This window comes from Astyanax mexicanus, chromosome 15 (genome assembly GCF_023375975.1).
Source record: "Astyanax mexicanus isolate ESR-SI-001 chromosome 15, AstMex3_surface, whole genome shotgun sequence".
Classification (NCBI taxonomy): domain Eukaryota; kingdom Metazoa; phylum Chordata; class Actinopteri; order Characiformes; family Acestrorhamphidae; genus Astyanax; species Astyanax mexicanus.
In genome coordinates, this window is record NC_064422.1 from 10,663,682 (window position 1) to 10,689,257 (window position 25,576).

Genomic DNA, 25,576 nt, shown 5'->3' on the forward strand with positions numbered 1-25,576 from the left:
ATTTCAGCTCGTTTTCAACCCTTCTTCTTCTTATCGCACAATAAAACCCTTATCCAGATAAATCTCTCCATCCAGATAGAGTGAATCTGATTGTGATTGGATGTAGAGAAGTATAAACATATACCATTCTGACTCCCTATTGGTTTATACTGTGATCCATCACACCTGAACACGCTCCCCCCATACACACACACCCTGACACACACTCTCTAGCAAGAACATAGCTGACGTATGTAGTCTAGTATGAAGATGATCTGTGCAGAGACTCAAGAGAACTCCAGACAAACTCCAGTCCAACTAAACTTCTTTAAAATATATTTACATTGCTCTGAATATAAAATACATTCGTTATCATATATAAGCATATACTGTATGCAGCTGAAACAGGGAACAGCCTAGTGCAAAATCCCAAATTATATTATCAACATTAACATTTTAATAGAACAGTATAGTCATTATGTCTTTTAAATTATTATTATTATTATTAATTTTTTTGATAGTGCACTATAGGGTTAGGACTATGTGTTTTGGCCTAAGCTTTTGTTCTTAATGACTTGATTTTTTTTTTCTCCTTACATTACTTTCATACTTTTATACTTTAAGTAATATTGAAGTTTTAAAACCTGTACTTTTTATTTTAAAACACTTCTATTTCTACAAGCAAAAAGCTTGAGTTAATACTTCTTCAACGTCTACAGTTTTTTACAGTATTTTTTTTTTTATTAAACCCTTGTATCTATATACTTCTACCAACAGAATCTTCTACCATTACAGAAATTGTATTGAACACTACACGCCCTTAAAATGACCCTGGCTTTGGTTAAGTCATCAACACATCACAAATAGCATATTAAAAAAAAAAGAAAAAGTATATGCTGTGTTAAAGGTCTTGTATCAGGAAGAAGAAGAAGAAGAAGAAGAAACCACAACATCAAAAGGCTACAATCTTATTTATCTGTCTGGCTCCTCCCCTTTTACTTCTCCTTCCTCCCCCATGTTTTATCTTCTTCTCCTCCTCACTTTTTCCACTCCTCCTGAGCCTCTGTTGTTGTTGCTATAGCGAGTGAACTCCCAGCTGACAGTCGTCTCCAACCTCATCACCTGAACCTGAAACACTCATTCACATTTCACACTGTCAACACGCCCTCCTCCTAACACACACACACACACACACACACACTCACTCACTCACACACCCACAAACCCGTCCCGCAGCATGAGCCGCCTCCCTCCTCCTCCTGTTCACTGTATTGCTGAGAGCTACAGCTCAAAGCCCGTCTGTGTGTAATGTGAAGCTCTACAAAAACAACCTGAAGGATCTGGGGGAAGGGAGGCTGACGTGATGAAAACACCTGTTGCTGTGGTGCTGTGGGGCAAAAGGAGAAGTCTGCACTGCCGCCTCGCTTGCTGTGTGTGTGTAGGTAGGCTGCCATCGTAAGCTTTCCTTTCCTTTCCTTTTTTTAGACTGTAACCCTGAGGTCTGATGTGTTGGTCATGCTGTGCTGTCTATAAGTAGGTATGGTAGACGCTGAGAGCGGTTAGGTCTTGGGTTATGTGGTCATATTCCATTCTATTGTGTTCTTTCTATTCTTTCCTCTGTTGCTTCTATATTCGTCATGTTGAGTGGTTTGGCTGGGAGATCTTGGGGAGTTGTGGTGATAAACTGAATTTGGCAACCCTGTCATGTAGTGTAGTGTTGTAGTGGACTGATTGAATAATGGTATCACCAATGGTCAATGAATGAAGTTCTTTTGGAAATGTCTTAGTTGCTGGTGCTGGTGGTCTGTCTGTAATTGTCTGTAACTGTACTGTGTGTACTCTTTAAATATTTTTTTAAATACTGTATGGTGCCAGAGATACTGTCAGTCAATAACAAGTCAATAACATGGGCTTAAGAAAAGCACCGCCTCCTCATCTCTTCCATTCCCCTTTCCTCCTTCTTCACCATCTTGACTGGTACATTTAAATGACTGGAGAACTCGTGAAGCGTTCTCGTGAAACTGAATCTTTACTGTGTTTATTTCTGTTCAGCTGGCTTGAGGATTGGCGATTGGGGAACTTAGCTTATTACTCAGTCCAGCCAGAACAATGCATACCTTATATGGAAATCCGAGATTGCAGTATATCATGCTGGCTGATGTCTATACCGATGGTTTTCCTGTTCTGTGGGTTATGACTACCATTTCCCCTATTTCAAGGGCCTTAACTTCTCTAAGAGCTTGGGGTTTATACAGGCGTTCCTGCAGACTGCATTCACTTCCTGTCACTGGGGCTGTGACAACAAAAGGGGATGATGCATTTTGTTATGTTGCACTGCTGCAGTGCACTATTCATCTCCACAGTTTTATCTGTTGCTCACATTTACAATCCCAGTTTTCAAATCTTTGGAGCGTTTAGCTTCCTAAACTCCATTGAGAGTGGGAATTCAGCAACTCTACCTACTCTGTAGGTAGAAGTATAGATACTAGGGTTTAAAATACTTCTGTAGAAGTTGAAGTATACTTGAAGTGTAAAACTACTTATAAAAGTATTAAAGTAAAAGTAATGTAAAATGGACAAAAAAATGTCATTAAGAACAAAAAAAAAGCTTTTCTTAAAGCAATAATGAATATAATGTTAAAATATTAAAATGTTAATGTTGATAATATAATTTGGGATGCACTAGGTTGTTCCCTGTTTCAGCTGCATATATGCTTATATAAAAAAATGTATTTTACATACAGAACAATGGAAATAAATATTAAAGAAGCTTAGTTGGACTGGAGTTTGTCTGGAGTTCTCTTGAGTCTCTGCACGGATCATCTTCATACTAGGCTACATACATCTGCTATGTTCTTGCTGGAGTGTGTGTGTGTGGGGGGGGGTTGTGTGCAGATGTGGTGGATCACAGTATAAACCAATAGGGAGTCGGAATTGTATATGTTTATATTTCTCTACATCCAATCACAATCAGATTAACTCTATCTGGATGGAGAGATTTATCTGGATAGGGGTTTTATTGAATGATGAGAAGCCGGAATGAAAACCAGCTGAAATGAAATAGGAGTAATGAGGCTATTTTGAAGTTCAGATAATTGTGTGAAAATAAATAATAAATAAATAATAAAATAATTACTTCAGTAAAATATAGATAACTAACATTTCTAGTTAAGTAAGGTAACGTATGTGAATTTTGACACCTCTACAATTCAGGTGGGTGGATATATTTTAAAAATCAGTTTCTTTCTCCATACAACCAAAGAAGCTTAAAATGTATATTAATTATTCCAAAAACTCTTCATTCAAATCAGATTTTAGAATATATTTTAATGTAACATGCAAAGTTTTTGTCAGTTTGCCATCTTGAAGCATTTACTTTGTCATTAATGCATGTATTTTAAAGTGAAATTTTAATGTAACTAAATGTAATCAAGAAATTAATTTTAAATAATCATAATACCACAGCACTAAATCTGTTATAATACTTTTAACACTCAAAATAACACACCCAGGATTGTTGCCAAACCCGGCATGTTGTTACGTAAATGATTACATGCTTTACCACCAAAGGATTTTGGGTAGTGTATCTCTTGATGAGAGATGCAGAGTTGACTGCTGGACATGCCTCTACAATGCACTCAAAGACATTAAGCAATATTTGTATTTTTTTTATATTTTATACAGTTTTTCACAGGTTCTGATCATTCATGCGTTTTATTTTTTTATGTTTTATTTTGTTATTTTTGTATATTTTATGAACTTCACCTGAAACTATAAACCAGAGTATCTGTAAAATGTGAGCTATACCACAGAATAATGTCACGCCCTTGCCCTGTTGCCCTGTGTTTCCCGGTTTCCCAGTGTGTTCCCCAGTAGTTTTCCACTCACGTTTACCCTTGTGTCTAATTTGTAGCTCCGCCCCCTCATTACCTGTTTCCCCAGGTGTTCCTTGTTTCATGTGTGTTTCCTGTGTATATATAGCCCTTGTGTTTCAGTCTGTGTTTGTCGGTCTTTGCACCTTCCCCTGTCGTTTGTCATTTCCACGTTTATCCTTATTCATAGCCCTAGTTCGTTATTCCGTGTTTATTTCTTGTTTATTTCTTGTTCCTTGCCCTGTTTAGTTCATTCGGTCTTGTGTTTGTTCCTAGTTTCTCGTTTGCTTTGTTTTGGTCTGTTTGTATTGCAACAATAAATAACTTTTTATCCTATCCAAGCTTCATAAACTGCCTTAAAAGCAGTGGTTCTCCCATAACACTATAACCCTTTGGTGGAGACCCTTATCCACCATCCAACCCAACACCAAGTGGGTGAATAATGCTTCACCAGGGAAACCACCACAACTAAATCCCATTTACCTACACTTAGGGTTGTTAGAAAAACTCCCAGATACTTAAAACATGTTTACACTGTGATTATAACACTGTGATTGTAACACAATGTACAGTATGTCTCTTGCTTTATTCATATGTCAGTAGTCTTATTCTGCCTGTACAGCTTCTGTCTCTCTGCTGCACACTGTGTGGCCAAACCTAACCATAATAGAATTTATCAGAATGACAAACAAGCACTAACAGACCACTAACTATTGAGCAATGTTTGTATTTTTTCACATACTTTCCATACAGTTTTTTCACAGGTTCTAATCATTCATGCATTTTCTTTTTTTTTATGTTTTGTTGCACAAAAACCCAATCAACCTGTTGTCCGTCAGAACAGATGTTCACCAGCCAATCAAACAGCAGCTTAGCCCCACCCACTGTAGTGGAAAAATGTAAGCACAAAGGTGTAGCAACATTCCAGCCAAGGAGGCAGAGTAAGAACTCATTTGAACTTATATTATCTGATTTATTACACATTTTCCATGATATAATTAGTTCATTATATTCTTTAGAGAAGCTTTTTGAAATATGTTCACTACCATATATCTAGAAGAGACAGATTATATCTGTCCAGTATAATTTATTTTACTTTATTCCTGGATATATGGTGATATTTGGAGTGTATTATTATTAGTATCATGACATTCTGGATCATTGAATTCTGTTACAAACCTGATGAAAATTCTAGTATTTCTTTTTTTATATCCCAGTTAGGGAGGGTGTGATCATATCGTATACACAATACTAAAATTACATTTTCATTTTGTTGCAGTAGTGTATTTTGATTTTTTTTATTCAAGTTTCGTCATATCGCCAAGAGTATCGTTATCGGGAACATACCATGAAACATCGTGACATTATTTTAGGGCCATTTCGCTCACCCCTAGTGAGTGGTAATGATTGTGACCGGCTGTGTGTGGCTAGAATTGACCATATGAACAAACAAACAAGTGACTCTGGCAGAAATCACACCCACCTTTATTACAGTATGGCCAAAATTGCATACCCCACAGGCCAGAACAGCGTTCTTTAGCTTCATGGAACACAATACCTGTCAATGTTCCATGATATGTGTCATGTTAATGTGTAAAGTGGCAAGACCTGCTCAGCAGAGTTATTAACAACATTCAAAGCATCCAAAACCTTCAGCCTCAATGCGGCTTTCTGTGTTGCTCAAATGCAGACAGAGTGTTGGGTAACAAGCCTCGACTCAACAACACAGTTCCTCAATTCTCACAATTCACAGAAGCCACCACTTCGTTTCGAGCTGCTGCTGATGCAGCATTGCCGAGTAGCATCACAGCGCTAACGCTCGGAGGAAAGCGCAGCGACTCGGTTCTGATACATCAGCTAACAGACGCCCTGTGCTGTGGACATCACCCTTTAGTGATGTGGGGAGAGAGCGCCATCTACCCACCCGGAGGGAGCAGGGCCAATTGTGCTCCCTCTGAGCGCCGGCAGCTTCATGGCAAAGCTGCATTATCGGGGGTTCGAACCTGCGACCTCCCGCTCATAGTGGCAGCGCTTTTCATACTGAATTTTCATGAGCAAAATGCAAATAACTCATAAAGTGAGGAGCTGTGAGGCTGTAAACTCCAGGCAACTGCAGTAAAATCCAGCTTGGTCCAATTCTAGGGTTAAAATGTATCTGGGAAACCTGCTTTTCATGTTTGCAGACAGTTGGTTTAAGTTGAGGAATTGTCTCTTACTTGGCCTCTCCCTTTTTTACCTCTTGGCATTTGGAGTAGATTCATAAAGCCTCGCTGTTCCCCTAGTCTGTCTGCATTCCTCAGTTCTGAAAGGACCTGGGAGCTGATCTGAGATCAGGTCCTCTCTAATCCATGGAACTGTAATCATCAGGATGTAAATAGCAAAAAGAGATCCTGGGTCAGTCTGAGAACATGTTGCACGAGCCAGATAGTCCAGCTCTACATGAACAAATAAAGGCATGATTGATTTGACACAAGACATCCTGTTAAACAAAGCAAAAATCAAATCAACTAATTTTGTTATATTTTTATTTTATTTATTTTATTATTAATTTATTTATTTTGTAGCATTTTCTTCCCAGTTTAGAAGTCTAACTACCCCACCCCTTCTACCCAATAAGCTGATTCAACTTTCAGCTTTTCAGCTTTCATGTCATCTGCTTCCCTCTTCTGAAAACCTTTATGGAGATGTGGATTTCATTTTCCAGCAGGACTTGGGACAATGCCCACACTGCCAAAAGAACCAATTGGTCTTAAATAATTGCAATGAAGGCTTTTTGGTGGTTGTGGTGAATTTTAAAATTAGCCCAAATAAATACACCCGCAACCATTGAATTTGTACCTTGGAATATATATTAAAAAATTCCAGGAAAGTTCTGGGAAAAATAACAAGCATCTCAAACCATGTCTTAACAAAGTAAAAGAAAGAACCAGAGGTGACCTAACAGCAAATACAGCATGTGGATGACAAAGGCGTTCTGATTTGCTGCCTAAATTTGCTTTCGAAATAAAAGTTTTTACAGTTTCTGCTTTTTCTGCAGTAAAATCTGAGGTATAATTTATAATTTACCAGCTAACAGCTGGCCAACATCACATTAGGTGTGATGAGGGAAGAGAGCATCCTCAACCCACCAAGAGAGAGCATAGCCAAATGTGCTCACTCAGACTCCGGCTGCTGAGGCCAAACAGTAGGGGACTGAGCCTTAGTATACCTAACATTTCTAACCTCAGCTAGAGTCTTTAGCGTTTCTGTACTTGTCTGAATATTATTTTTTCTCTTTTTGTTCTTAATTCACAGCTCCAACGATGATCCATGATAAGCCTTGACTTGGGACCGCAGAGCACTGGGAACAATGTCAGCTTCACAGGTGGTGCTGGTGAACTTCCAGTATGAGTACACAGCTCGTGATGGCAACCAGGTGGCCATCAAACCCAACGAGCGCTACGTGCTGGTGGCCAAAACCAACGACCACTGGTGGCATGTGCGCAAAGACGAGAGCACCAAACCTTTCTTCATCCCAGCGCGATATGTAACGGAGTTACCCCCGGAGAACAACTTCACATTCCCTGACCCTCCACCGGAGGAAGGAGGTGGGCTGGATCCCCCAAAACCTTCTTTTGAAATTACACCTTCTAATACAGGGAATTATTCAGGTGAGGTGACCATCAGAGACCCTACATCCATCAGGAAAGACACGAAGAAGGACGGCCACAGGATCTCAACGTTTATCATCCCGGAGGATCTGTATGACAACAGGTTCTGTGAGTCAGTGGCATCTGAGGCTAAAACTGAGAAAGAGCCCAAATTTTGCAATGTACTCATAGATAAAACAAAGGTAGATGACTCTCACCGGGGGACACCAGACTCTTCTTCACTTTTTAATGATGAGGAAAGCCCCTACGCCGTCTCTCCACCACATTTTCTTACTCTACGTTCACAAAGCAAAGGAACAGAACCCAACAGAGCTAATGCTGAGGTCCAGTCCCCTAAAAACTCCTCTAAAAACATAGAAGAAGACATTCAAATGCTCAAAAGAGCCGGCTGGGACCTAAAAATATGGAATCTAATGGACGATGGTATCTATGAGTCGATAGACAACGTTAAAAATTCTGTGGAGACAAAAGACAATGAAGCAGAAGTTCCACCACCCACATCACCTCGATCTCCTACATCACCTCGATCTCCTTCAGCACCTTCCACTCCCGTCTCTACAAACGAGCAAACTCCCAGATCTCCTATCGGCCTACCAGAAGCTCCTCCAGAGAAGGTACAGAATACTATCATTATGATAAAAAGTTCTTACCTTTGATGAATAGCACACTTCCGTTCTCCCACAGCGTTCTGAGATCCAGAAATTTTAACAGTTTGTCCAAACACCCTTCAGACTGGGCGACACAGGGCATAATTTGCCTTAATAAATCATTTTTTCCACCGTTATCCAGCTCAAAGTAGCTCCACACCTTCTTACTAGAATCCAAAGAGCCCTGGCATTTAAAACAATGCATTAATCACTTTAAAAAAAGTGCACAAGAAGCTTATTAAAAACACTGTTTACATCCTATAACACTATAGCTTCAGCTCCGAGCGCCGCCATCACTGTACTGATAATGACATAGACATATATATACATAGACTCCACATATTCTGCAAACCTGATGCTGGCTGCAACACTATGCGCTATAAGTCTATGTATATATATGTCTATGTAATAATCAGTACAGTGATGGCGGCGCTCGGAGCTGAAGCTAGTGTTATAGGATGTAAGCAGTGTTTTTTAATAAGCTTCTTGTGCACTTTTTTTTAAGTTATTAATGCCTCGTATTAAATGTCAGGGCTCTCCGGATTCTAGTAAGGAGGTATGGAGCTACTAAAAAAGGTTTATCAGTGTAAATTAAGCCCTGTGTCACCCAGCCTGAAGGGACAAACTGTTAAAATTTCTGGATCTCTGAACGCTGTGGGAGAACGGAGGTGTGCTATTCATGAAAGATAAGAACTTTTTATCATGTTTTACTACAACAAAAGTCCATTTTACACCAGAGTTCTCCAAGTTCTTTAAGTTTCTGCTGATAGAAGCTGATGCATGGCCACAGTGAGGTGCTGTCTTCAACCAAATGACACACCGCTGTTGAGATGTTTGTATTGTGTACAGCTCAGCTGTGAGAGGTGGTGCTCTCTCAGAATTACTCATCTCCATGAGTAAAGCCTGCGGTTACAGAGAGGTGATGAGGTCTCTATCAGTTCTAGTGTCCTGAAAGGTGTAGATGATTCATTCTACATATTTACCACCAGTTGCATTGAAGGTGTTTAAATAGATCAAAATAACTTTAATAAAGGACTTCCCTGGTGAAAGAAATATATACTTATTTGTACTTAAAACATATTGGAAATGTTGAGAAGTATGCTGTAAATATGCTAACAGATTTATGTTCTTTCTTTAATATAATGATTCATGATCAAATGTTTGAAAGTATACTTTGATCATACTTCTTAAAAAGTACAATATAGTGTATTTAAAAAAGAAATAGATTACTATTAAGTACACTTTTAGTTTATTTGTAATTTAATTACAAATTTTTTTAAAACTTTTTAGAAAGTAAATTAAATTACTACATTGGTAAATAAAAATAAAAATAAAAATATATATATATATATTTAGGTATAAACATAAATATAACAGTTAAAGTGTTTGTTATTTCAGTGCTCTGTAATTCTAATTAGGAAAATATAAATATAAATAAAGTAAATTATAGGATATAGTGTTAAATAATATTTAAATTTCAAATAAAAAAAAAAAGAAAGTAAATTTGTAACACGCCAAGTATTGTAGTACAATATATTAAAATATATTTTTATACCCAATGAAGTATAGTAGAAGTTTGCTACTCAATCCTCATTAAACGTACTATAATTTTACTGTAAGCATTTTTAAAATATGGGGTTACATACATGAAGTAGTATGTTTAAATGTTACTTAAGGATATTTAAAATAGTTACATTTTAGTACAGTTAAATCCACTTAGCACAATTTAAGTAAGACTTTAGTACTATTTACAATTTATACAATTAAAACTTATATTTAGATCTCTTTAAATATACTGATTAATAATAATGTGGTTACAAGAACAGTTTAGTGCACTATAGCATAATAATGCTTAGTATACCTTATTCTGCTAAGGTGACCTTCTAGCCAATCAGTTGTCACAGAAAATGCTCTGTAACAAATCTCACCCAAAGCCCTAAACTCTAAAGCTTTTCTGGAAATGCACTTGAAGTTGTAAATAGGTGTGTTTAAAAGGTGTGTGAGCGCTCAAGGCATCAAAGAGTTTAAAGCATAATTGGGAAACACTTCGCCTCACATTCCTTTATATGTAAAAAATATTTGGTAACATTTTCTATAGCCCTATCTGGACGGGATTCATTTCTCAGGGGGATGTCTGTATAAAATTGAAAGTGACACCAATAAATCCATAATTCCAGGTATTTGCTTTTTAATTTGCTTTATTTTTATTTAAGTATATTAGAAAATTTTCTTGTGATATATATATATATATATATAGTATCACAGAAGCAGAGCTTAATGATAGAAATGTTGACGTAGGAAATATTAATATTGTGATAATATTGTAACGTAAGATGCCCTATGATTCCAACTCGTGAAAAATTGTGCAGAGGAGGAACTACAAATTCTGATAATTCTTAAATATTTGCCCCTGGTTAATACAAAAAAAAAAAAAACACTTGAGCAATGAAATTTTTTAATTTATCTTGCTAACCTAATTAATATAATGGTCAAAAAATGGCATATCTCATGGAGTACCACAGGGCTCTCTTTTTGGGCTGATGGTATTATTATGAAAGTAAAATAGTTATTAAAGTAAAAAAAAATTAAATGTGGGATTAGATACAAGGTTTTTAGGGGAAATGTTGCTATTAAGTAAACTAAGCTTTCAGAATCAACACTTCCTCTATCCACACGGCTACACTTGACCAATAAACATCCATCATTTTTACATTTTACATTTCTCCTGAACTTTAATAACAGCATGCAGTAAGAGAGAGCAGTTAGGCTACTTTTCCACGATCGTTATGGTTCACTTATTTCTGTCCTCTGATCAAATTCCACACTAACAAAGCCTCAGTTTTAATTGCTGCAGTGCAGAGCCAAATCCATCTGCATGTGAAAGGCCTGGCTGTCTTTTCTCCCGGGATAGCTTGGTTGGTCTAATGCTGTGAGATGCAACACACACACGTACACGCACGCACGCACACACACACACACACACACACACACACACACACACACACACACACACACACACACACACACACACACACACACACAGTGCCCAGATAAACTCACTGACTTCACTGTCTTGTCCACTCTACAGGAGAGTATTTGGGCTTTTTTTGTGTAATTTATGCTTTTTTACATAGTTTTCAGAGTAAATTATAGTTTAGCACAGTACAGAAAATCCTATGGTACTGTTAACTGCAGTCTTATCAGTGCTAACAGTCTGCTAAGGCACTTTTTTAATACCATGTTGGCTTTTTCTGACATACACTCACTTGAAGTCTTCATTAGAATTATTTTTGCATTTAATTTCATTAATGTTCACATTAAATTAAATATTAAATCAAATATTCTGTATGTTAGAATACTGTTAAAATAGCATTTTTAATACTTTATTGTAAAATATTGAATCACAAAATTGATTTGCTGCTGTGTTCAAATGAGGAAACATGATTATCTTTGGACAGTGATGACTTGTATATAATTAAGTCAATAATAATTTCCCTTTTAGTAAAAAAGCAATATTTTAGCAATGCAGAAGTTCAAAATTCTATAATTTATAATTTTTCTTAATTTAATGGAAACCACAAAATGTATAATTTAACTGTCTAGAAGTGTCCAGGCAATATGATGCAAAACAACATGTTAAGTAATGTACAAAAATGTACATTATGTATAAATACTCTCACTCCACCTTAATCAATCCTGTTTGTTGAATTGTACATATAATTTATAGGACTAGAAATAATGAAACTTGAGAACAAAAGACAATACAAAAAAAAGTACAAACAATGTGCAAAAAGAACAGCAAATTACACAGTGAGGAAAGCGCAGGTAAACAGATATGTTTTCAGCAATTTCTTAAAAGTGGTTCCAGTTTGAGCACATCTCACAAAAGACACCCATATCAGAGAATCACCCATATATTAACCTTATATACCCATCAAAGTACAAGTTTATCATTTAACCCTTGTGTGGTGTTCATATTTTTGTTACTCGTTTACTTTGTTAATTGTATTTAATTCAGCAAAATTAAGCAAATTTACATTAAAATGCTTTATACATGCTTGCTTCAACCTTTTTTTTTTTTATTAATTTTTAAATAAAATGTAAAAGAAATTAATTAAACTCAAGATATGAGTAGAAAATTTGTTTAGTTTCAAATTTACAAATGAAGCAATGTTTATTAGCCCTTGGCCAAACATACTGTATGTAATATAAATATGTAGTGGGGGCGGTGTACAGTGTGTGTTTATCGAAAATGTGTTTTGATATATGTTTTTCACAAAAAATGAGCCAATGTCAATGAGTTTGAGTTAGAAAAATAATTTTTTTAGTATCATTTGATGAAAAATGAAAACGGGTCCCACAGACCCGAACACCACACAAGGGTTAAATGTTCATAAAATAAGTGACAGCACTAATATAAATGTAATTTCTCTTACTCAACCTTGCATTTATTGTTTTATTTGTATGTACCCTTAAATCTTGAATCTTAAACAATTTAAAAAGTGTGATTAATTGTGATCAGTACGTAAAAAAAACAATACCAAGCACGTGTTTAGTAGTAGAACTGTCCTGTGTTTGTGTGAACATGTGTATAAAGCCTTTAAAGCTGCTGGATAATGTGGAAAAACCCGTTTATCTACCCGCCGCTGCTGCTGCTGCGCAGGCCGGAGAGAGTTAACCTCCCCCAGGCCGCGGCTCCTCCTCCTCCCCCAGGCCGCGGCCAGGCTACCTGCTTCCCGCAGGAGGAGGGACCAACCGGCGCCCCAGCCCCCGGAGCATCCGCACGGACTGCCTGAGGAGAGCGGAGTACCACACACTTCTTCCGTTTCAGAGTTTCTCTCTGTGTGAAATATAAAGTTTAGTGTTTTCGGAGAGGCGAGGTCTGGCGGGGAGGACAGAGGAGCACTTGTTGAACGGTAGGAGTTCTCTCTGGAGCTGCTGGTCCTCCTCATGTTTGGGTAACTTAGATTAATGGGGAATAGCTTTATCACTCTGTTTAAATTGAGACATGCTGTTTAAAACTAAACTGAACTAGTACTCACTGCTGTTTAGCTCTTTCTTTATTGCATACTGTGCATTTAGTCCTTTAACCCTTGTGTGGTGTTCATATTTTTATTACTCGTTTACTTTGTTACTTGTATTTTATTCAGCAAAATTAATTACACATTATTAATTTTGCTGAATTAAATACAAGTAACAAAGTAAACGAGTGGCCAAACATACTGTATGTAATTTAAATGGTTAGTTTATTCACAAAAAATGAGCCAATCCCAATGAGTTTGAGTTAGAAAAAATATTTTTTTAGTATCATTTGATGAAAAATGAAACCACCACACAAGGGTTAACCTGCTTTAAAAAAAGTTTATACATTTTATTTTCTTGGTGTCAAACTGAATTTAAAAACTTAAACATTATTTTTATATCCTCATAATTAAAAAACAGAGCACTTATATGAAAAGTAGGCTTGGTTATTTGTATTTCATGCTTGTGGCAAAATTTCAAATGAGTTAAACCACTTTAATGATGGTTTTGAGTAGGGCTTTTTTATTGATTAGTCCCCATTCCATATTCTCCAACTCTGCTTGTGGTGGTATGGGTCCTGTTTTTTGCCACTTTTTCACTTTCAAGCATTAAAAACAGCTGAACATGGGATTTTAATGCCATTCAACTCTTCAGAGCTTTGCCTTAAAGTTGAACTCCGGTGTGAAATTGACTTTGGGTGTAGTTAAACATGATAAAGAGTACTAACCTTTGTTAAATAGCACACCTCCGCTTTCCCGCAGCTTTCCAAGATCCAGCAATTTTATTAAATTTTTTTAAAACATGCTTTAGAATGGATGATATGGGGCATATAAATATCTGATAAATCAATAAATGCAGATAAATCACCTTTTACTCCATCATCCAGGCTCAGAGAAGCTCCACACCTCATAGGTAGATTCTGGAGAACTCAGACATTTAAAACGAAGCAATAATAACTTTAAAAGTGCAGAAGGCATAGAGATTAGGTTATACTACGAGTTGTAAAAAGTGTTATTATTGCTGTAATGTCGTTTTAACTGTCAGAGCTCTCCAAATTCTACCAATAAATTATGGAGCTATTTTGAGCTGGATAACAGTCTAAAATGCAATTTATCTGCAGGGGTAAAATATGCCCCATAACATCCATTAAAAAGCATGTTTGGGAAAACGGAATAAAATTACTAGATCTCAGAAAGCTGCAGGAGAGCAAAAGTGGGATATTCATCAAAGGTTAGTACTCTTTATCATGATTTACCACACCCAAAGTCCATTTGACACCAGAGTTCTCCTTTAAAGTGCTGCTATTTAGTGCATTAAAAAATGGGTGATCTGATATGTTTTGGCACTTTTGGAGACGCAGGCCGAGTTGAGTGTGAACTGTGTACGTGAGCCCATTAACTTTCTCCCATTGTGTTTCTTTTTGTGTAATTTGTTGTGTAATACTACAACAAATGAACGATTATTCAACAATACAAATTTGGAGTCAACAATTTTTTTCCAATCAACATTATTGATTATATTGATTAATCATTGAAACCCTAGTTTCAAATATAATTCATACTGTGTTTTATACAGAAAAACAGCTCTTTACAGAATTCCAGCTCTGCTTGGTGTGTGGAAAAGCCTAGGTTTCTCTGGAAGTCTGCCACTGAAGTTTTGGTTTCCATGGTTATGCGCTTTCCAAAGGTGGCACTCTGGCGGTGAGGTGCCATTCAGTCCGGTGGGCACAGTGTGCAGGAGTGCCGGATATGTAGGTCAGCTTATGCTAATGCAAGCTCACACGATTCATTCAGTGCTCTGGCAGACCCTGCAGGCTTCTGTGTGTGTGTGTGTGTGTGTGTGTGAGGTGGGGATGTGGTTTTGTGTGTGTGTGTGGTGTCTGTTAGAAGTGGGCTAGGCCTAGCAACAACTTGTTGTTTAATTCTTTTGTAGACCAGTCGTTAACTATATCACATACAAAGGACCCATATTGTAAATTGTTTTTCATGCAATTTACACATGTATGTATGTGTGATTAGAATTTGATCTCAGGGTTCAGCAAGGGTTTGGTAATTTCACACCTTGAGAGATTACCTCTTGGTTTGATTTGGTTTGGTTTCAAACAAAAGCAAGTGCAACAAAATGTGCTACAACAAACTACGTGAGTACATCGTCTTTACGTGGTCAGAGATGTCTGGGTCGGAGCAAGAAGGTAAATACAAGAAGATGGTTCTGTTTTCCGGAGTAGCACATATTACAGTGCAGTTTAGAGAGGAACAGTGGAGATGGCATTTGTTAAGAACTGTCAAAGTTATCTGGTTAATAAATCTGGTTAAACTGCACCTGAACAGCCATTCAGCTCAGCAAACACGAGCGACAAAGCCCAAAGGGAAACTTGCTTTTAAAAAAGCAGCACCCCCTCCCCTCCTATTTACTTTAATTTTTTTTCCTGAAAGTCTCATCTAAATCCATAGAAAAAATCCATAGAAAAAAATATATACATCCATAGAGTTGTCCAAATAAGTTCTTAAATATATGTTTGTTTGGAAAAATGAACTCAAAAGTACCTCTTGCATTGCACTACTTTACATTAACAACTATAATATTACATCAGATCCTGATTACTTAATTCTAAGTAGGTATCAATATCGGGATCAGTATTGGTAAAATAAGCATACTTGTACTCTCATTGGATTGGAAATACAATGATATTTATGTGTTTTTTAGTGTGATATATATAGCTAAACAACTGTAGGCTGATTACGCAGATTTGAGTTTGTTTTATGTAATGTCATAAAAACGGTAAAACTGTATGTGTTTACATATTACATACTAAGTCTTCTGTTTAAAAAGCTTTATCAGAGTTTAATAGTGCAGGTGTATATACATTAGTTTTTTTTGCATCACAAAAACTGTGAATTCTAAATGAGTTTGTATATATTTTTTTATTAAGTCATTGTAATGATAATGTGTTTGCAGAAACACGGCTACAAACCTGCAGCGACACTCCATCACACCATCCAGCCATAATTTGATGGACAAGCCACATTCTTTTGAACCCATACATTAAAAATATTGACTCATTTGTCCAGAGAACCTGCTGCCACTGTACTGCCCCACAGAGACATATATACAGAGTTTTGTGCCTATATGAGCCATGGCTATTTTGGTGTTCCATGAAGACAATTTCAAAAAATTCTTCTCCAGACAGTTGATAGATGTACCAGTGTTCTAGTAGCTGGTGCTAGTTCTGAACTTAGAGCAGCTTAGTTTCAGGATTCACTGATTTTAAAGCACATTAAGTCTGAGGTACTTTAAGTTGTCTATACGTGGTTGTGACTCTTGTTTTTGTGTGTGTGTGTGTGTGTGTGTGTGTGTGTGTGAGTGTGTGTTTGTGTGTGTGTGTGTGTGTGTGTGTGTGTTGAGCAGAGAGATTCTTGTGGCAGTCATGACCGGTCACTTATGTAATCATAACATAATTATGAACTGTATGATGCAAATTAGCAGAAGAGAGCTGCTTCGTATGCAGCTGTAGTCGATCTGAAAGTTTCTGGATTTCTGGATATTTTAAAGATATTTTTTACATCCCCTCTTTGTCTGTTAGGATTTAACTATTTGTTGATGTGCCCTTAAGATGGATATATGCAAATAAGCTCATGTTTTCATGTTTTCATTGGCTGGTCTGTGCTTTGCCTGTACCATGCAATAAACCAATCAGCGTGTCACTTACCATTTCCATTAAGAGCCACGTGCACTCTGACTTTCTGAGTTGCCGCATTGCTATTTCAGCGGCGCAGCTATTTGCATGTGTCCAATGATTCTCAGTAGAGGACACTGATCTGCTCGCTTACGCTTGTATAAATCTTTGCATAGTTGGCAACAGCCACATGCTATGGGCTGCATGCCCATCAGCAAGATAGCAATACTCCAGAAATTTACCTGAACACGTATTGAGACATTTTAAGACCATCACTTAAACTATACAGCTACAAGGCATGACAATAGACTGTTGGCACAGTGTAAGATAGCAATGAGCATTGCGATAGGGACCCAAATATCTAAAACCCCCTCAATTCAAAACCAAATGGTTACCTTAGCTAAAGTTTTTATCCCATTTTCCCCCAATTTACAAGGCCAATTACCCAACCTGTGGAATAGCCTACCACTTTATTATCAGATAAGCCCTGTCACTGTCCACGTTTAAAACCAGGCTAAAGACTCATTTTTATTCCTTGGCTTTTAACCAAATTTAAGACTTAAATGTTCTTGTTTTATTTATTTATTTATTTATTTATTTTTATTTATTTTATTTCTGTTTTTATTATTTTATTTTGTTTAACTTTTACTTTACTTAGCTCATATATTTATCTAATACTATTTTTTATTGATACCTATATTTTAATTTGTCTTATTGTTTCTAGTGTTTTGTTTTGTCCTATAGTTTGCTATGTACAGCACTTTGTTGCAGCTGTTGTTGTTTTTAAAGTGCTCTATAAATAAAGTTGAGTTGAGTTGAGTTGAGAACCCACTCATTAGGACTCCCCTAACACCAGTAGGGTGAAGACTAGCACACGCCTCCTCTGACACGTGTGATGCATAAAAACTGTATTACTGATTAAAAAACATGGTTATTCCACCAAATATTGATTTTACTCAAACATATACCTATAAATAGAAAAATAAAGAAAATGATTCAGAAACTAAAGTGGTCTCTTATTTTTTCCAGAGCTGTAGACCTTTATGAGCGAGTGCTTCCTATAGTTGTTGAAATAGTTGCTGAAGAAATCTCCAGTCTGTAAGATTCTTTACAAAGAACTAAGATTTCAGACCAAACCCCACCATCAGTGGGTTTTTCTTAAATGAGAGAGTTATGAGGAAGTTCTTGGAGAATTCTTGGACTTCCCCTTTAATACTAAAACGTTAAAGCCCTTCAGTGACGTTCCACCCTCTGAAGTAAAAGAGTGTTTTTACAGTGAAACTGTAAGTAGTGGATTCAGCACTGAGTCACACTGTTACTCGTCTGACAGATCAGGAGTCAGGAGTCGCTCAGTAGTTTCAGTTTCAGTGTGTGAAGCTTTTGTAGTCACTCTTGATTGTGGTGATTATTGTTACTTTGCCTTTAAGATGGATATAATGGTTCTGATTGGCTGTTAGAGCAGACTACTTTTTGTTTAATGACTTATAAGACTTATAAGATCAGAAAAATCTTTGCATAAGACTGATTTTTTAAAGTAAATTTTACTCATCATTTGTTTTCAGTGTACATTAGGAGTTCCTCGACTCAACAACAAAGGAACTTAAAGCTCAGAAGGTCTATATTTATCTTTGTCATGAATCAGCTGACTGATTGCTCCACCCCTGTCTGGCAGGTGGACGGTCAGCATTTTTTGGCTTGTCTGTTTCATTGCGTTCGTCTTCTGCTCTATTTCTCTCTTGCTGCTGTAAACACTCATTATTAAGAGTGACATTGACGAGACTGTTGTGGTTTGATTTACTGGTTCTTGAGGCTAATCGCTAGCTCGTAGCATTTAGGCCTCCAGACTTACGCCTGCATCTGGACAGAAAAACAAGTTTTCTAATAGGGCAGTCTAGCACTGTGTCATTTACGTAACATCCTCTTTTGGTTCTTGTGTTGTTCGTTTCCTCGTTTCAGAAGCTAAGTTTGGTGGGCTGATGTGAAACCTGACGCCCCCGCGTGTTGAAGATCGCTCCAGCAGAGTCGTGCCATTCAAAACAGGACGTTACGTCAGGGAGTGTAGACTGCTGCCAGATTAAAAATACTGTATTCAAGAGACCCCGGTGGTCACTGTTCTTACACTGAAGAATCATGAGCCCAGAACTGCACTCAGTACTATAGCCACTACCATAACAATATTAGTGTTGCCAATCACCTGATTATTGACCAAAAAAAAGATTACACTCTCTAATATTTAATTCTGCACACATTCGCTGTGGCATTGATTCAGTAATCTTCTGCAGTGTCACAATATTAATTTCAATCCAGTGCTGCATTAATTTTTTACTAAGATCTTGCATCAGCATTTATGATGGTAGAGTCTGACCACTGCACAAAGCAGCTCTTCTCCATCCAGCACATCTTAAAGATTCTCAATGAGATTAAGATCTGGACTCTGTGGTGAACTCTCTCTCAATCCATGTGTGGAAATGACGATCTCATGCTCCCTGAACCCTGAACTCTTTCACAATCCCAGCCCCATGAATCCTGACATTTTCTGTATCTTGGAATATGTTCGTGTTCATGAGAAAAGAAAAATAAATCCATTGATGGAAGAATAACCTGGTCTATATTCAGTATATTCAGGTAGTCAGCTGACCTCATTCTTTCAGCACATACTGTTGCTGAACCTAAACCTGCAGACCAACTGCAGCATCAACCAACCCCACATCATTTACTTACTTACATCCAGGTGGAGACTTTTATTTTTTTCAGCCAGACAGTGTCACATCATATTGTATCATATCGTACACAATATTGTGACAATACTGTAGTAATACTGTAGTAATATTGTACATTTAAAACTACATGTATTATTCTGTACTGTAAACTGTCTATCAATTACAGTTTACAGTTACTTTTACAGTTATTTATTTAATCCTTAAAATAGAAATTAAAGTTTATTGGAGATTGAAACTTCAGTTGAAACCACTTCAGCTCCTTCTGCTCCTGCTCTGTTCTGCTTTTCACAGTTTTAGGTGAACAGGGCTGGTTTCAGTCCGGTTTTTCTGCAGGTGCTGTTATTTGGAAATTTGCTGTGCTTTCAGTTTCAGGAAAGACTCCTTTAGGTTGGAAGTGACTCTGCTCCACAGTGGCTCCTGTTCTCATCTGCACTGTAATCCTGGAAAAAATAAATTTTCTTACATTTTTTGAGGAAACCGGGTGCTTTAATATTTTAAAGTTATGCTAAATGAAAACTTGAATTAATTAGACTAATTTTTTTTAGTTATTGTGCCTAAACTTTTTTTTGCCTTAACTATTTTTTATTGTTTTTTTTTTATATATATTTTTGTTATATCAATTGCTTTGCATAATCATTCTACTGTGAATGTGATGGGTGAATAAAATTTGTAGATTTGTAAGTAAGTAGGTAAAATACAGATTTGAAATACTCAATAGAAGGGAGTTATTATAAGTTGATTAAACTCAAATATCTTAGTTTGAATGTACAGCTCTGGAAAAAAATAAGACCACTTAAAAAAATGATGAGTTTCTTTGATTTTTCCAAATTAAAAACCTCTGGAATATAATCAAGAGGAAGATGGATGATCACAAGCCATCAAACCACCAAACTGAACTGCTTGAATTTTTACACCAGGAGTGAGAAGCATAAAGTTATCCAAAAGCAGTGTGTAAGACTGGTGGAGGAGAACATGATGCCAATGAAAACTCTGATTATAAATACCAGGGTTATTCCACCAAATATTTCTGATGATTTCTAAACTCTTAAAACTTTATGAATATGAACTTGTTTTCTTTGCATTATTTGAGGTCTGAAAACTCAAACTCAAAAATTTTACTCAAACATAAACCTATAAAAGCAAAATCAGAGAAACTGATTCAGAAACTGAAGTGCTCTCTTAGTAATGTTTGAACATGGGGAAATGGGTTTACAGTGTGATCTTACTGAAGATACCGGTGCTCAGCTGGATGAGGCGTGTTTGTTTGTTCAGACTGCAGGTGTGTGTATGTGTGTGTGTGTGTGTGTCTTGCTATGCCTCTGGGCGTTATCAGTCGTCTCTATGTAACCGCTGCCGAGCAGCAGTAGTGCAGCAGTAGTGCTTGAGTCTGGGCGTTTGGTGCTGTGAGGTAATCCAGGATTCCAGGCCATGCTTGATGATGTAACGGCAGGGGGTGGAGGACCGGCTTCAATAGGCCTTCTGTGTGAGCGAGGGGCACTGAGTGTGTGTGTGTGTGAGTGCCTCGTCAGTCACTGTTTCATTGGAATAAGTAATTTGGTTAAGTAAGCGGCTGCATGCTTTCTCAATCTGGGGCCTCCACAGCCCGTCCCTTATCCATCGATTACGGCTGGAAATTCTTTACGGAATTTCACAGAACTAGCAGGAATCTTAGGCCTGTGTTAGCTGATACTGACTCTCTGTTAGCACACTTATCCTGCATTTACATGGCTCCGTCACCAGGGGTGGGGGATATGGCCCTAAAATACTATCATAATATGCTATGTTATGACAAAACACTACTGGAACAAAACGAAAATGTATTTTTATCGCTGCATATGTTATGATATGGCACACCCCTAACTGATATATAAAAAAAAATCTGTCTCTAGTAGAAACTGTATATAATGGGAAATGAGAACAGTGTGAAATTTTCTTTTGCTAAAAAAGTAAAAAAGTAGTAGCCTGATGTGATAATTAGGGGTGGGTGATATGGCACGATATTTCAGGGTATAATATCACTCACGATATTCAAAAGTGTTGGCAATATTATTGCATACGATACGATATGGCACAACCCTATCATACCCATGTATGTGTTTTTCTCAGACATCCTCTGAGAAAATTACAGGCTGAATTATCTCCTGTTTTTCTCTGAACTCCGTGCTCCTCCGGTAATTTTAGTCTTGTTCGGACGCACATCTCTGAGTTTCGTCTCCTCGCGTTTAATAAAATAGCTAATTGTTCACTGCTGCGCATCATAATTACACTTTGAGCACACGTTTCCACGGAGATCCACATGAACACAACAGCGAGTGGAAATGGAGGAGCTACTGAACGCGATGTCACGTGACCGAGAAAGCCAAAAAACTCACTGGTCCTCCTGTTTTTTAAATTGCAGTCCGGTTACAGGAGTTTTATCACTGAGTAGAAGCGTGAAATAATTTTCACAGATGTACTCCTGAGAAACTAATCCCATCCGGATAGGGCTTATAGCGCACAAGACAAACTAATTATCTTAATTAATCATGGGTGTGTTTTGTGCGTAATGTGAAATAAATCAATCAGTGTGCCAGTTGTCATTCCCTTTAAGAGCCAGGTGAGCTCTGACTTTGGCACATTCGTATCTTAACAATGCTGCACTTTTGTGCGCCTCAGCATCTTTAGCATCTTTAGCATGTTGAGTTAAAAGCCAGGTTTACTCTCTGCAGAGCGTCCGTGTGTGTGTGTGTTTAACTAGCGGGGGTGTACGCGGGTGTGTGAATATATTTAGCGATATCTAATGAGCTAGCTTACGAGGATTCACTTACTTACAACACTCTGACTCACTGTTATTAATAAACATATAGAAATACACTTTGCACAGCATGAAATCCTAGCAGCAGCCACACTGAGAAATGAATGGATCCTTAACTGTCCCGCAGTTTGCATTATCCTGATTTCCTGTTACTGATGCGCCGTGTTCAGAGGCAGGGATAGGTAGGAGAGTGATAAGTAAAATATATATTCAAATAAATGACTATATGATCTTTGCTATATGTGGTTAAATGTTGTCTCATCTCATCTCATCTCATTGTCAACCGCTTAATCCGTGAAGGGTCGCCGGGGGGGTGCTGGAGCCTATCCCAGCAGGCATCGGGCGGAAGGCAGGATACACCCTGGACAGGCCGCCAATCCATCGCAGGGCAGACAGACACAGACAGACACACAGACACATTCACTCACACACTCACACCTAAGGGGCAATTTCAATCAAGTTCCAATTAGCCTGAACGTGCCGTCTTTGGACTGTGGGAGGAAACCGGAGGAAACCCACGCAGACACAGGGAGAACGTGCAAACTCCACACAGAAAGACCCGGGTTGCCCCAGCCGGGAATCGAACCCAGGCCGTCTTGCTGTGAGGCGGAAGTGCTACCCACTGCGCCACTGTGCCGCCCGGTTAAATGTTGTATAACATTTAAATAACATTTTCTGAGTTTCTGATTATATTATATACATTTATATTGTATTTTTGTATTTTTATTATTTTTAAAGTTATAGAGTTTAACTGTCTCTCTGTAAGTTCTAAATGTGTGTGTTGGCTTCGGCATGTATGTGTATCATCGCAGTCCAATGAAAAGCAAGTATCTCCAAAACAGCAACTTTACAGGAAAGAGACAAAACCGTCTGAAATTTCAGAGAAAGTCAAAATAAAAACAGTATATTTCAGGTATATTCAGAGAAATTTTGTTGGTTCATAGATCAAAAAAATTAACACAGTATAAGGGACAGTTGGTTTGTTGAATAGTGATGTGACGATATGTGTAATATCGGATATTGGGCTGCACGATATTGGAAAGAATTTTTTTTCTCCAATATGTATCGCTATATTAAACAAGGCAGGGCATCCATGACCTCACCAGCCCCGCCCCCAACTGCACGCTGTCTCGTATCCGGACCGAACAAAAGCTGAGTCAGAGCCGAGCTCTCAAAACCCGAGAAAACAGCACAGCATGATGAAGGCCATGCGGTTACCTCATGTTGACTCCTTCCTCTCGTGCTTCTCAGGCAGCAGCAGTCTGTCACTCACACAGACACAGAGACAGCTCTGTGTATCTACTTCTTGTGTCAAGAATTAAAACACTGCAACATGACGTGTTTGATTTAATTACCTGAAGTGACATCACACGTCCTGCAATGTGACTATTGCGTATACACACATCACAATCACGATGCTTAAACGATATATCGTGCAGCTCTAGTCAGATAGCAGAATTAGCCCACAATTCCCATATAGTGGTGCATCTCTAATTAATGTTGCTAACAATTAAAAGTAGCACAAATCTTGTGGTTTTCATTGACTGTTAGCAGAGTTAGAAGGAGTTGGACGTCCTGGGTGTTCTGTATGTTCTGTACTTTCTCTGATTTGGTGTCAGAGTATTTAAGGCAGCTGTTCTTGCGAGTGACTTCACTAAGGAAATTCCCCCTGAGATTATTCTGATTATAATCTTATTAAATTGTGCCACATCCTTGTGCGCAGGCTGGGTGCAGGAGGTGACGTCAGCTGGAGTGATGCTGTTGGCTCTGTTAACTTTTATATCCTAAAACACAAAGAGTTATACACCTTAAGGCCTATAACCAAGTAATAAATCACAAAAATAGTAAGAGTAATAAACTATAACTTGAATAACAGACATTTATAAAATACTAGAGATCCAGACCTGAGAAAAAGTAAAAGTGCTAGTAGTCACTTATATAGTGACTTGAATAGAAATGTAAATGTGTTCTTTAAGCTCCACACTTCAGTAGAAGTACTTAGGTATTGTGTAAGTAGTTTATAATACTCCAGTAGATACAGATACAGCATTTTAGTACTTAAGTACATTAGTGAGGTAGTTCTACTCACTTGCTATTTATTGCTGATTAAGAACAGAAGGATAACTTAAATAACTTAAAGTTTAACAGTAATGATGAAATAGTAAATCTTAGCATTAATATTGAAATACTAAGCCTTAACATTAATAACAGAGTAATAAGCCTTATGATTAATAATTAAATAATAAGCCTAAAACCTAATAACCTGATAACTGATTAATAAAAATGCATTTTAGTGGGTTAAATCAAATAAATTTTAGTTGTTCGCCAAACATCTTAGCAGCTATTGGCTGAGAGATGCTGTGGATTGTTCAGTGTGTGTGTGTGTGTGTGTGTGTTGAGAGGGAGCTCAGTTTGGTGGTGGTGGATCAGAAACACAGGGTGTTTTTGTAGTAAGGTTAAGCAGGTTTAGACTTTCGCTGAATATTTGAATAACAAACTACGGCTGCATCACAGAGCCTGATTTAGACAGCAGCAGCTTTTCCTGTGTAGGATTGTTCCTGGAACTTCTGAAATAAATATAATAACTGAATATATATATATATATATATATATATATATATATATATATATATATATATATATATATATATATATTTTTTTTTTATATATTTTCTGCTCAATTTTGATACTTCAGGCTTTAAAAAGATTAAGCGCCATTAACTTGGTTCTTACTCCTGGGGCAGAAGATCAGCACAGCCTGTAGTATGATGGTACCACTTTAAAATAAGACTACCTTTATAAAGTGTTTATAAATGATTTACAATTAGTTTACTAATGGTTACTTATTAGGTTGTAAATGCCCTAAAAATCATTAATAATCAGTTATAACACGAACGTAGAAAGGGCAATTATATATAATATATGTTATAACTGATTATTAATGATTTTTAACGCATTTACAGCCTAATTAGTAATCATTAATTAAATAATTGTAAACCATTTATAAACCCTTTATAAAGGTAGTCTTATTTTAAAGTGGAACCAATATGATTACTAATCTGCCCGTGCTGTGACCTTCCCCCTGCTTTTCTAGGGGAAATTTTATTTAAGAGGAAGTGTGTGTGTGTGTGTGTGTGTGTGTGTGTATGTCTGGTTGTTTGGAAACACACACGCCTACAAATGGTGTCTCCAAAAGCATGCCCACACGCAGCTCTG

At 37.3% G+C, this 25,576-nt stretch overlaps 1 protein-coding gene across 3 annotated transcripts in view; it reads left to right on the top strand.

Moving 5' to 3' along the window:
* The first annotated feature begins 1,201 nt into the window (after positions 1 to 1,201).
* arhgap27 (Rho GTPase activating protein 27) overlaps positions 1,202 to 25,576 on the top strand; it is a 57,838-nt gene continuing 33,463 nt past the window's right edge. The window contains exons 1-2 of one of the 3 annotated variants that reach the window (XM_049464443.1): positions 1,202 to 1,421; positions 7,146 to 8,115. In XM_049464443.1, coding sequence (XP_049320400.1) covers positions 7,201 to 8,115 — 915 coding nt within the window. In that variant the 5' untranslated portion in view covers positions 1,202 to 1,421; positions 7,146 to 7,200. The remainder of the gene's footprint in view (positions 1,422 to 7,145; positions 8,116 to 25,576) is intronic. The other 2 variants (XM_049464444.1, XM_049464445.1) reach the window with 2 other exon arrangements.